Raw genomic sequence first — 14640 nt, 5'->3', positions numbered from 1 at the left:
TACATTTATCTTTTTTAAATCGTGAACAACAGAAGTTATTTTTTAAATCTCAGATAAGCAACTTCTCTTATATACAATAATGTTCCCTACAGTAGGTATATACTAAACCCTTTTCCATTAATATTTCCTTGCGACCCGTCAGATACTGACAATATCAAATCAGATAGTGAAATACGCTGCATGTAACCTTTTATTGCCAGATCATAACGAATAGAAGTGTTACCTTTTGGTAATTTTATTTGCTTTGTTTATTTTATAAATTTCCCTTTTTTAACTTGCCTGTGTCTGTCGAAACAATCTATGATTAAAGGGAGATAACACTTTCTACTCGTCTATATTACAGATATTCGTAATAAAGGTAAAATTACTTGTTTAAGTAATATTACCCATGCACATAATATTACACGAATAAATAATCGCCTGGACTGGTGTTAGAATTAGACTTTTATGCTGACAAATTTTTGTCCCTCAACGGGATTCGAACTCACACCTTTGATACACTACAGCACCAATCGCTTAGCCTCATGTCCAGCGCTCTAGACCACACGACCACATCCGCTATATAAAAATATAACTTCAATAGTCGTAGTGTTACCTTGTCACGTAAGGCGAATCTAGAGATAGACATAAGACATGTGTTTTAAGCGTGTGAAGATGTTATATTATTATTTAATACACAATGTATTTGTTATTTGTCAGCAATCTAACTCAACAATTTTTATATACCGTATGGGATAATGATTCAATTCATTTATATACAGTCACTAGAAATAAGTATATCATACAAACAAGTCTAAGCAAGTGACAACCATACAATATATATGCCCACTGGATCTCAGTGTGTTTGAGACACAGGGTTAATACAAATATTTATATAAGTCTGAAAATTACACCCAACAGTGTTAGAATTAGACTTTTATGCTGACAAATTTTTGTCCCTCAACGGGATTCGAACTCACACCTTTGATACACTACAGCACCAATCGCTTAGCCTCATGTCCATATATATATATATACAAAAAAAAGTTTCTTTTCAAGCGGTGTACAGAATTATATATTAATTATATATATATATATATATGTCTCTGGCTTAGACTACTATAATAACACATGTGTTAAAGTAGTCTCAGGTCTCTGGTGAGAATCACAGGCACTTGTCTCTGAATTTTTTAACCAATAACATAAATATATATTGGTAAAAAATGAATCGGAAAGAAGTGGCTGTGGAGAGGATTTAATGGGACTATTATACTAACAGTCCCAGGGAGTTAATTATTAACAAAGTTATATCCTTCAACCTGGTATTTCCGGTTTTTAACACACGTCTAGTCCGAAGTGTATGGCAGAATATCGTACACCTTTGCATTTCCTGTTACTTTTTTTTTTGTTCGCAAAATAAGCATTTTGTGCTAATTAAAGATTATCAGACGCAGAAAAACCTTTCAAACTAAATACCATAAGACATTAACAGCAGTAAGTATCTGTTACAGGATCTTTTACTATTTCCAATCCACATGAATCCCGGAACCGTTGTAAGCAGGCAAAGCCAAAGGTGTCGCAATAGGTCTATAAATTTATGATCAAATATCAACGTAAAAACATTACAAAAGTAGTAAAAAACAATAGCAGACATGTAAACATACTAAAATCATAAATCCTAAAAAAAATTGTTGATAACTAAGCAGGATTGGCCATGAAAGCCATACAGCTTATTTCCAACTGTCCAATGCCATGAATGGGGTCCCTTTATGTTACACTCTTAAAATTATTAAATTAACTAAAAGTTATATAAAAAATCCTGACTTTGGCAGGTTTTATACTAATTATATTAAAATTATAATTGACGATGACATTGACTCGAATAATCAAGCAATTCAATTCAATAAAAATTTGTTATTAGCATGATTAAAATTTCTGGCTATAATACAGTATATTACATGTATACTGGAGTATTTGTTCCACCTTATGTTGTTGATTTGATATCGTGCCATCCCAAAGTCGTTACAAATGTAACCGGAGAGCATGAATTTCATTACAAAATTGCTTGTCTCCACCGGGACTCGAACCAGGGATCTCTCTGTTACAAGGCAGCGTGTATACCGACTGAGCTAAAGAAGTACTTCCTTAGCTCAACCGCTTACGGCTGACTAAGTATCTACCACATTTAATAAGGGAAGCAATCCCGTCACACTTCCCCCCCACCTCAAGAGTCATCATACCATTATGACTCTCACACACATTACCTTAGCTAGAATTCCTCTCCAACTACCGTGGGTTATTAAGTTGGGCACCAATGTAACCGGAGAGCATGAATTTCATTAAAAAATTGCTTGTCTCCACCGGGACTCGAACCCGGGACCTCGGTGTTACAAGGCAGCGTATATACCGACTGAGCTAAAGAAGTACTTCCCTAGCTCAGTCGGTATATGCGCTGCCTTGTAACACAGAGGTCCTGGGTTCAAGTCCCGGTGGACAAATTGCAAATGGTGGAGACAAAGTGATTTTGAAATATGAATCATGCTCTCCCGTTACACATACATGTACCAAGTGGATCTAGCCCATATTTGATATTAATTCAGCCCTATGAAAATAACTTCAATAATTCATTTGTTATATATATATTCCACTGCTATACGATAGCTACATGTATACATATGTATAAATGCCTAAAAGCCTAGTCAATGTAAAATTGTCAATTAATCATTTGTAATTAGCACTGTATTTTTATCTTTTATAAGTTCTGCTCAGGTCTGCCTTGTCCATATTGCTTGTATTTATTGCCATAAAAGAAATCATTGTATGAAATTTCAAACATGCAAAGGTCCATGATTGGTTAATAAATAATTTCTATTTCTATACACCATTACCAACTAAAATGTTTGCACCCTTTTATTTTCTTTCTTATTCACTCATTGCTTTTTTAGCAAACTTGACTGTGTTTTTGTCGAGTTCTTGAAAACTATAAAATTACAATGAGCGTGCATGCCATTTGACCTTCTTGATTAGTAGCTGTCCAAATATTTTTATTTGGGATTCATAAAACGTTCTGTGCTTGCTATATCGCAATAAACTGGTTCTACATAAATTTGGGGAGGGGAGGGTAATATATTTTTTGCATCTCATTTATATTCTTTTGTTTTTCATTCTTTCAAGTGATTGATTAGTCCCTTTTTATTGAATGTTGCTACAACTACCAATGGTTTATTTTCTACTGTATCTTTTAACAGGTCTGCTCCTGCTTGTATTTATTGTCTGCTTACATTGATTTAAAAACACATGAGAAGAATTCATTCTCTGAGAAATCAACAGAAAATCATGTCAATCTCATTTAGTTTTTTAAAAATTGAAATTTGTATCATGAATAGGAGCTGTTGATTTATTTTTATGGTTAACATGGTTAAACAAATTGATCAGTTGCCAATGTTATAAATTATGGTGGTGTGTTAGAGTATTTAGTGAAACATAAATTCACATTATTACTCCTATTGATCATGTTGATTTATATCATATTAGATAATATGTTTAAATATTTATAATTATGCTTCTGTTATTTTTTAATTTTTCAAAGTTAAATATTTTTGTGACCCATCAATCAATTAATTAATGAATTTCTATTGAAGGATAATTTTTAATCATTTTACTTTAGACCAATGGGAAAGAAGAAATGTTATAAGAATGGTATGCAACACAATGTCTGACATGACTGACAACCCAGGAATTGATATGTTCTCAAACAACAACTACCTGCCTGATATTGGACAGTTTAGTAACCAAGGAAACAATGGATACTTACAGAGATGTCGACTGCCAACAACCAATCAGGGAGCTCAATTCACCTTTGCTGTCCCAACCCGGGCCAGTTCATATACCTTAGGCCAAGTAGGCCACACCCACCAACCAAGAGGACTCTATTCTATCCCAATTAGTCAGCAGGGTATGGTGCCTGGATTTGGGGCTTCATGGCAACATTCAGTACCTAATCAGATGCCATGGACAGAAAATTGGACAGCACCCACTACTAACTTTGGAATAACTACATTTACAGCCATACCTACCATGTCTGTACCTTCATTTAGTATTTACAGGTATTGTCTTAAGGAATTAAAACTAGTACAGTTGCCTTCCTTACATGGTCTAATATTAATAGAATGTGGACTTTTAAGAAAGAGCTATTCATGGTATTACTGTGTAGAACCTCATGGTTGGAAGTTGGTGTGATCCACCTTTTCAACATGGCTAGAAATATCAAATTCAAAATGAAAAAGTACAAACTGTTGATTCTTGACTTTTAATATGACAAAAGGAAATGCTGGGTATACATGGTATATGTTAAAGAGATAGCAAACCAAATCAATCCTTAGCAATATTGAAATGAACAAAGTCTTTTTTTCTTTTATTCTAGACAATATTATTAAATTGTCAGAAAGACAGAATAGATTACTTGCAGATAAGCAGAAAGCAATAAAATTCAATGTATCTAAGATACTGAGCTAAAGCAAATATTATGCTGCATTATTTATAGTTTATAGGTTATGTAATTTAAAAGAATGTGAGGAAAGACAACTCAAATAAAGTTAAAGTTGCTTACAACAAGTATTGGTCATGGTAGTCCTTTAGAATCCTAAGACTTGTTATTTTTTATGGATGCATTCTGAATGTTGCCATGCATGGTTAACATGGGATCTATCAATATCAAGAGATTCAATATTTTATCTTACACTCTGGCATGTCTGATAGCATATACTGTAACAAGAGGCATAAACAACATGAACAACAAATATACTATTATACAATAGCTGAACAACAGAAATGTGCATGTTACAATCATGTACAAGCATGAGTATGATATCTATTGACACAGATTTTTCTTTATACCCTTTCAAGTTTATAATGTCCTTAACAAAAAAACAATGTGTGTATATTTGATGTTTTTTTTTATAGTAGTTACTATGTATATTCAAACATATTTTTATTCTGATTTTTATTGTAGTAGTATACCATCATGCAGTACCACACCAAATCGACCAAAACGTCGGCACTCAATAGATATAGAGTAAGTTCTTATTACAAGCGTCTGTAAAAAAAATGTTAAATTAGAAGTTGTGAATATGTCCATGCAAAAAACAGGATTGTCATAGGCCAAAAAAGTTGTTTAAACAAGCTTTTAACATGTAGATAAAACCTAGTGATATAATTTATTAGTGTGGTATGATGAAAAATAAGGATTTTTTTATCAGTTTATACTGATTTTGCTATTTTTGCAGTTAACATTTACATTGTCAGGAATTAAATTTTTGACATCAATAACTTTGTCAAACCTTCATGAAGTGTTACACAAGTTGGACAGATGCTTTTTCTAGTTAAAAAAAAACAGCATCTGAATGAAAAAGGTTCAATTTTAAAAACAAAACATTTCCATATTTTACTGACAAATGGATTTAATTTTTGGCAAAAAGTTTCTTTTGTTACCTATTCTGACATCGGAGTCGGACTTCTTTTAAACTGAGTTTTACTGTGCTTATTGCTATGAGTTTCTGTATTCTACATTGACTAGAGGTATAGGGGGAGGGTTGAGATCTCACAAAACATGTTTAACCCCGCCACATTTTTGCGCCTGTCCCAAGTCAGGAGCCTCTGGCCTTTGTAAGTCTTGTATGTTTTTTTAATTTTAGTTCATTTATATGTTTTGGAGTTTAGTATGACGTCCATTTTCACTGAACTAGTACACAATTTTATTTAGGGGCCAGCTGAGGACCACCTCTGGGTGCTGGATTTTCTCACTGCGTTGAAGACCCATTTGTGGCCTTCGGCTGTTGTCTACTCTTTGGTCGGGTTGTTGTCTCTTTGACATATTCCCCATTTCCATTCTCAATTTTTACATTTCATTTCAGAAAGGAAGCTCCAAATTCAAAATGTAGAGTTACAGCTGAGAAAATGGTTGCCAGAATGGAAGGGTTATCTCTAATGAATAATGGTTCCCCTAGTAGTTGTGAAAAAACAGAGTACCAGTTCCAACCAGCTCTAGACTATGACTTAACTGACATGGCTACATCCAGTACAACTTGTTCAACAATGTCTGGGGGATGGGAAAGATTCAGGGAAATAGAAAACAGGTCAAGAAAAGAAGCACTATTCTTTTTAATATTCTTTTGGGAGAGAACATCTGTTTTAATTCTCTCCAGATATCGTAAATTCAGAAATGTTTGCGTGCATTTATTATGGTGAATATTGAACAATTTAAAAAATGCAAGATCAATTATCGCGATTTCAAGAAATGCTGCTTACAAAAATTTTTATTTTCAGATTTTACTTTTTGTTTTACTCTTTCTTGTGACAATTATCACAATGATAAAAACATTGCAAAAATTTCTGAATTTACATTACCTACAAAAGGTAAAATTGATTTTCCCATTTATATGGAAACCACAATTTATATGATTGTATGATGAATAAATAAAGATCTTTCAAGAAACTTTTCATAAGTTTTTTTTTAAAGATAAAATTTAATGCAGCAATTACATGTATTTATATATACAATGAAGTTTGTTTTGTGAAATCGACTTTCAAGCATTTTCGGTTGTCCCATAAGGCAATGCCAAAAAGATTTTAATTGGGGTATAAAGTTTAAAAATTCAAACACAAAACCTCTACACACACTTGACAAAACCCAAAACAAAGGAACATCACTTATATTGCTGTTCTTTGTCTCAAAATTATTGTCAGGCCTTCTAACATCTGTTTTGAGATGACTTCTGTGCTACAAATGCTAGATGTCAATAATACTACATCTATGCATTAAGAATATTTATAAGAAGATGTGGTATGAGTGCCAATGATCCAAGTCACGATGTATAAAAAGTCAACAATTATAGGTCAAAGTACGGCCTTCAACACGGAGCCTTGCTTAAACCAAACAGCAAGCCATAAAGGGCCCCAAAATGACTAGTGTAAAAAAATTCAAACAGGAAAACCAACGGTCTAATCTATATAAACAAGAAATGAGAAACACCACACTCACAAACGACAACCACTGACCAACAGGCTCCTAATTAAGAACCCAGATCGTGCAGATGCTGGATAATGTAAACAAATTACAGATTGATATATGTCATCTTAATTCAAGTTGTTTTGTTTGTATTGATTTTATACATGTATTTATACTTTTAATTTTGCAAATTTCAGATTAAATTCAGAATCAGAAGACGATGATCTTCCAGATGATGATGGAGTGAAAGTTCATATAACAGAAAGTATAGCAAAAAATATCCTGGAGTCACAACCTCTTATACCACAGAAAATACTAGATAATTTGTAAGTCACAGGGTCACAACCTCCTCTTATACCACTGAAAACACTAGTAATTTGTAAGTCACAGTAAAGGGATCATTTTTAATCTGAAAAAAAAGTCTTTAAAGGGGCATTAGCTACGAGATATAAAAAAAAAATGAAATATGATTTGTTTTGTTCAATCATTAATGAAAGTAAAATAGTGAAATAATAATTTGCTTTTAACAGCCAGTTTGGTTCAATTTTGTCATAATAAGCTAAGAAACATTGATGATGAATTATTCACTTGCAATCCGTATTCATATGACCTTCAATTTAACCCCTTAGCTAGAAATGGATTACGCATGAATGAGGCGTGTTCAGTTATTAAAAGGAAAATAATGTCAACATTGAAAGTGAAACAAGGGTAAACCATTTGATTGTCTGATTCGATCAGCAAAATCTCATTCTTATACAGGTTAAAACGATGATAAACATAATTATATTTTTAACCTATAATATGAAATCAAACAGACCTAGAAAAAACCAATTGCTTGAGTTCGCTATCTATTTTTATGTTTAAATCGGGTAATATGACCGTCAGTACTCTTTGGAGGTCACCTCGATAGTTAATTAGAAGGCATCTAGACTAAAATACACATACAATGTTGATACATATTATCGAGCCCATGCATTGTAAATTGTTTATTTTAGACTTTTTATACGACCGCAAAAAAAATTTTGTGGTCGTATATTGGTATGACGTTGGCGTCGTCGTCGTCCGAAGACACATTAGTTTTTCGCACTCTAACTTTAGTTTAAGTGAATGGATCTCAATGAAATTTTACCATAAGGTTCAATACCACAAAAGGAAGGTGGGGATTGATTTTGGGGGTTATGGTACCAACAGTTAAGGAATTAGGGGCTAAAAAGGGGCCAAAAATAAGCATTTTTGTAACTTCCAGACATAACTTGTGTGTAAGTGTATGGATCTCTCTGACATTGTACCACAAGGTTCCATATCACAAAGGGAATGCTGGGATTGATTTTGGGGGTAATTGCCTCCAAATTTTAGGAATTAGGGGCTAAAAAGGGGCAAAAAACAAGCATTTTTCTAGTTTCATGACAATAACTTGTGTGTAAATGTATGGATCTCTCTGACATTGTACCACAAGGTTCCACATCACAAAGGGAATGCAGGGATTGATTTTGGGGGTAATTGCCTCCAAATTTTAGGAATTAGGGGCCAAAAAAGGGCAAAAAACAAGCATTTTTCTAGTTTCATGACAATAACTTGTGTGTTAGTGTATGGATCTCTCTGACATTGTACCACAAGGTTCCATATCACAAAGGGAATGCTGGGATTGATTTTGGGGGTAATTGCCTCCAAATTTTAGGAATTAGGGGCCAAAAAGGGGCAAAAAACAAGCATTTTTCTAGTTTCATGACAATAACTTGTGTGTAAGAGTATGGATTTTTATGAAATTGTACTACAAGGTTCCATATCACAAAGGGAAAGCTGGAATTGAGTTTGGGGATAACTGACCAAAAAGCTTAGGAAGAAGGGGCCAAAAAGGGGCCAAAAATAAGCATTTTTCTAGTTTCCAGACAATAATTTGTGTTCAAGTGTATGGATCTCTCTGAAATTGTACTGCAAGGTACCATACCACAAAGGGAAGGCTGGGGTTGAGTTTGGGGGTGGTGAATCATAAGGGGGTTCAAAAAATTTGGGGAGGGATTTTTTTTTCCTTTTTTTTCTTTAGAATTTTCCATTTTAAATTGGTTATTTCTGATTTATATATAGAAGCAAATAATAATGATATGGTTTGAATAGGTAAATTAAATTTTTTTAAGTTCTTAGACCACTTTCATTCTGTGTCAGAAACCTATGCTGTGTCAAATATTTAATTACAATCCAAATTCAGTGCTGTATCAAGCTTGAATGTTGTGTCCATACTTGCCCCAACTGTTCAGGGTTCGACCTCTGCGGTCGTATCAAGCTGCGCCCCAGCGAAGCATTTTATTGTTATTTGGATTTAGGTTTTAGTATGTTATACATCAAATATAAGAACTTGAGTCAAATCAGGGAACATGAATTTGACAGCTAATGCCCCTTTAAATATCAGAATGTACATGAAGTATTGCCAAATATAACCTGAAATCCTACTGTGTTTTACCACAAACATTTTTTTTTAAATAATTTGATGTAAAGTGCACTAGTGTTACAGTTAAACAAATAGCAGCCAAGAATCTCTAGAACCCCAAAAATTATTTCATTTGCAAGAAAAAAATTGTATGAATAGAAAGTGATGGCATATCTGTAAATAGAACAGCATAATTAGTCTCTTATCATTTACAGAAAGATATATGAACTGGAAATTTACAACTAGAAATAAATATATTAAAATCATGCAAATACCAAAGCAATGGCTTTTGGGTATATGGTATCCTCATTACTTCACAAATAGAGGTCTATTCTAAAAATAAATATACAGGTACATACCAATGTAAAATATAGAGTTTTATTTTTACTTTTTAACAGCTAAATACTAAGTTTTGTCATTGAAATATATATGATTCAAACATTGTCTCGTTCCATAAACCAAATGGTTATAATTTAATGATTTGCAGTCACAAGCCGTGTATGGAGGTTGTGCTATGGAAGAGTCCTGGTGGTTTTACTACAGAATCTGTAATCAAAGAAACATCTAGTACACCAGTCACAACATCATCACATCAATCATTATTGTCACCACCTCTTCAGATTAGGTATGTTAAGTAATACATTTTCCACAAGACATTACCTAGAAAAAAAGACTGAGCAACAGGAAACCCAACAAATATTGGGGAATATCAGGTGCGTCAGAGAGAGTAAACAGATCCTGCGGCACTAGTGGCACCCATCAAGATGCCTGTGTTAAGTACAAATTGGGTAATTAGTCTCATTTGGTGATGTCACAATAGAGGAAAAAAGGACAGGATTGTGATTATGACAATTGGAAATAATCTGTGGTCATCTGTGATATAGATATTCCGTAACTCAAAATTTGGATTATGTCAGGATATTAATTTTTTGCTTAGTGCAAAGCTTACCTTTTCTTTGGTTAATTTATGGGGGTTATATACTTAAGATCACTAAAGCAGGAATAATAACATAGTAGAATAGCAATCAGTTGATTTGTATATAAGTTTCCTGAATGTCCACTGATCATCAAGTAACAAAATGATCATTGGAGCATAGTTTCCAAAGTTTTCTCTACATAATATTTTATTACACATGTACTAGAAACTGAAAAATACCAGTATTTATAACACTGTCACCAAAAGAACCCAATATTTACAAAAAACTACTGAAAAATTGTGATTTAAGTTTCAAAATTTATATATCTGTCTTGTTTTGGATTTTTTAGCTTATAAGGTTCATGACAAATGTCTTTTATTTTTATAGTGTAGATAGCAATTCATCAAAAGATATGGAAGCAGAAAGTAGTTTGGAAACATATGACGATTATATGGACTTGTGAAACATGTCTAGTCTTTAGTGACTGCAATCAACAGCTGACTTATTTTACCCTTATTAGATAGAAAAACCTTAACATACTGAGGATTCTTTAATATTCGTGGGATACTAATTTTTGAGGATTTCGTGGGTACACGTGAACCCCAATTATTGTTCAACGATTTACAAATTTTCTATTGCGTTGTATGCAGACTTTGGCAAAACCATGAAATCAAATATCCAAGAAAATGCAAGATTTCCTCAATCCATGGAAATTAGTACCTTATAAAATTACTGAATCCACAGTATTGGAATTATAATACTACTGTAGGTCATAGTTCATTTTGAGCAGGGACAGATTCAGATTTTATTGAAAGGGGTCGTAAGAGTGTCAAATGTTGAAAATAGCTTTGACCCTCTACACCCCCAACTGATTCCTACACTCGTAAGGGAATTGTTCTCGACAAGAAAAATCTTGCCATACACACAGGATGGCAGTGAAAACTTGTTTAATGAGTTATTCCAAAACAGTAACTAGAAGAAATAATCAGACATATGTAGGAAACCAAATGTTAATGGCAAGAACTGCTCCCTTACTTGTTGGGATGAACTCAATGATAGATATCAAAGAAATTTAATAAGACCAAATGAATACTTTATGTTTTAAGGTTCTCTACAGAAAACTATTTTAAAAATTACTTATATAGGTAACTTTTGTAAAAAATATTTTTATATATGTAGGTGTCCATTCATACAGAGCTTTAACATATTTTCACAGACATCTGGTTATTTTTCCCATGAAATATAAAAACTAATCTTCCTGAAACACTAATTGCCTTTCTGACAGCCATGCTTCTGGGTCAAAGATTGGTCTCTTGGGACTATTGAAATATCATTTTCCTTAAAAATCTTGAAGGTAGACAGATATAAATAGATGGAAACTTGTGATTTGATGAAGACTTGGAGTTATTTATAATTTGTTACCCAAAAACAATTACATATGTTCCTTGAATAATTGTAATCACTCAGTCTTTCAAAGATGTATGGAATAACTTATACAAGTAATATTTTTGCCAGTATCTTTAAATAACCCATTACCTCTATAATCCTCTCAAATTTAATGAATTCTTAATTTTATGTAATAAAATGATGTAAAAATTCATAAAAAGTACATTTAGTCCATGCTTCTTTTGAAATTTAGAATAATTCCATGGAGTCATTTAATAATTTTTTGATACAAAAATGACCTATATAAGTAATGAAAAAAATCAACTTGTTTAAGGAACGCCCCTGACTGATAATACATGTATTTCACATCCACCCAAAGTTGCAATTTCAAATTGTCTTCCTTGTGTCCCATATATGTATTTATAGAACAGCCCTATTAGTGAATTGACAGTATTTTGTTATATATCATTTAGAACACCCTGAGGTATGACCATCAGTAGTGGTATTGTTCAGATATTTTAAGATGTTTATGTGTCAGAATATATACTTTGAGATAATTGAACAAAAGAACAATGTTTATAAATTTTATATTGATATGTATTAGTGTATATAGATGGTGGGCGGGCATTAAATATCATTAGTTGTGATAAGATATGAAATCAACATTGAATACCATAATCAAATTTCATACCTGTCTGCTCATTGATTATAAATTTACTATAGCATTTTGACTGGGGCTTTGCCAATGTTGTGATTTTATATTTTATCTGGCCACATTTTTAGCACAGAAAACAAATATTGTCATACAGCATGGATGCATTTGTGACATGATTCAAAAGCTTCAATACTGGCTTACACTGGTCACAATTAGCAATTAACAAATCAAAATTGTTTATTAATTTATGGCTTCCATTTCTTTACATAATTTAACTTTCATTCAGACAATAATGGCTGAATAAACTGACAGCTGATTGCCCCACACATACGCCTGTTGGTCATCAGGTCAACTGTCTATATGACCCTCTTTTGTAGCCAAAACCCCAGTTTTAAAAGATAATGTGTAGGTCCTGCTAATATCATCATAAAAATATTTTGATATCATAACATTCGTGAGTTTCAATCTTTTTGAAATTTCATTGCATCCCATTTCTTCACAGGAGAATTTTTTAATAGTCTTGCAAAATCTCTTATTTTACACTGTCCTTTCCATTTCGATAATATGTTTATAGCTAAAAGAAATCTTGCAGATAAGTTATACTACTTCCTTTGTTTTGAAACTCACTACCCCATAGTTATTAATATTTGGTGCTTTCCAACCCCTATACAAATTATTGTGGAATAGCCCTTATTCAAAAAGCATTTATACTAAAAGATATCCAGCCACGGTGTGAACAAATTATCATTTCAATAACAAGAAGTTTATCATATTTATCAAGGCTGTTAAAAAAGTACTGTTAATTCAGAAATTGTTGCCATGTTTTTTTTTAATTAGAAAAATGTGACAGTATCAGGCCTAGGTTCGCTTTAATAAAAACTTGCATTCATAACTTCAGTAGTGATTTTCCTTTATAAAATTTTCTGAATTTACAGTAAGGCTAACAAAAGTTATAAACTAGTAATAGAGCAACACTGTTATATATATAACAGCTTAGATCTTGATAAAACATTGTACTTAAACCAATTAATCAAAGATCTTTGAATATTGAACTTAATTCCCAAATATTACTGCATAAATTTCATCCTGATTGGCTCGACTTAAATACCTTATATTACTGGAACAATCTATTTTAAAAAAGGTAATTTAGTGACTCATAACTCAATTTTGGTCTGAAAGATACATGACCAAGGTAATTCCAGAAACTTGAGGGGAACAGGGAAAACTGTATTAAACTTTGTATAGGGTATTTTTTTTGCAAGTTTAGCTTGATTGACATCTTGCAGAGCACTTTAATAGTGAGAGTTTTTGCTCCATGTTGAAGACCTCACTATGACTCTTAGATATAACAGCAAAAAAAAGAGGGTCTGGATGGGATTTACAGAATGTAGAATAATAGGCCAATACTACATCAAAATGGGCTAAAAAATAAAGAATAGAGAAAAACAGGCCAAAAAAATAAAGAATACAGAATTTAGGACCCCCATGCAGACACTCATAAAAGCGCTGTTCTTTTACATTTGCTTTAAGTCTTTTCATGTGTATAAATTGGGGTGCTAAAATATAAAGACAAGAAAAATGGACAAAACTAATAAAGAATAGAGAAAAATAGCTTAAAAATTTAAAGAATACAGAATTTAGGACCCCCATGCAGACACTCATAAAAAGCCCTATTCTTTTAAATTTGCTTTTAGTCTTTTTATGTGCACCTAATGATTTTATATAATGAACTAATACACAGTGTCTTTTCTTTTTCCATTAAACTTTGTTGTATAATTATGATCATTTTGTCATATTTCTTAGACTATAGAAATCACTAGTCATTTAAGTCATGCACTTTCAAGTGAAATTAATATCCTCATAAATTATAAGGAACAACCAGTTCAAGTAACCAGACCCATTTGTAAATGAAACATGACTTTTCATTGTTTAGAAATGTTTTATTGTTGTACAGCAATAAGAAAATGAAAATAAAAGATATTTAAAGTAAGCAGTTTTGTTATTGAATTTTTAGATTTGTATAATTTATATCTTGATTGAGTTAAATTAGGATTCAGAGTAGTGCTGAATGATCTTTAATGAAAGGTATACATTTAGTACACATTTACATGTAAGTATAGAAATTGTGTATTTAGAAGGTGTAAAATACTTTTTGAAACAATACTGTGTATTCATAGTTATTGGTTTGGCAAGAATTTACCTGGATTTTGTGGTTAGACCTAATGTACAAATTTAGATATTATATGAAGTACAAAAAAAAATGTATAAAAAT

General features: G+C 32.3%; 1 protein-coding gene across 1 annotated transcript; it reads left to right on the top strand.

Moving 5' to 3' along the window:
- The first annotated feature begins 1351 nt into the window (after positions 1–1351).
- On the top strand, positions 1352–14358 carry LOC127711553 (uncharacterized). Its single transcript, XM_052217640.1, has 7 exons — positions 1352–1473; positions 3647–4085; positions 4991–5053; positions 5892–6113; positions 7183–7311; positions 9898–10035; positions 10715–14358. The coding sequence occupies exons 2-7, from the start codon at positions 3676–3678 to the stop codon at positions 10788–10790; spliced, it is 1038 nt and encodes a 345-aa protein (XP_052073600.1). The 5' UTR covers positions 1352–1473; positions 3647–3675; the 3' UTR covers positions 10791–14358.
- The last annotated feature ends 282 nt before the right edge of the window (positions 14359–14640 follow it).

The sequence above is a fragment of the Mytilus californianus genome, unplaced genomic scaffold (assembly GCF_021869535.1).
Source record: "Mytilus californianus isolate M0D057914Y unplaced genomic scaffold, xbMytCali1.0.p SCAF_8, whole genome shotgun sequence".
NCBI lineage: Eukaryota > Metazoa > Mollusca > Bivalvia > Mytilida > Mytilidae > Mytilus > Mytilus californianus.
The sequence above is the reverse complement of the archived record's forward strand: the minus strand, read 5'-3'. Positions and strand labels throughout refer to the sequence as shown.

Bases quoted from the DNA above. Each gene is read 5' to 3' on its own strand.
- LOC127711553 (XM_052217640.1), top strand. From the start codon at position 3,676: ATGGTATGCAACACAATGTCTGACATGACTGACAACCCAGGAATTGAT. The intron at 7,312-9,897 runs GTAAGTCACAGG...AATGATTTGCAG, and splicing joins CAGAAAATACTAGATAATTT to TCACAAGCCGTGTATGGAGG. The intron at 10,036-10,714 runs GTATGTTAAGTA...TTATTTTTATAG, and splicing joins TCACCACCTCTTCAGATTAG to TGTAGATAGCAATTCATCAA.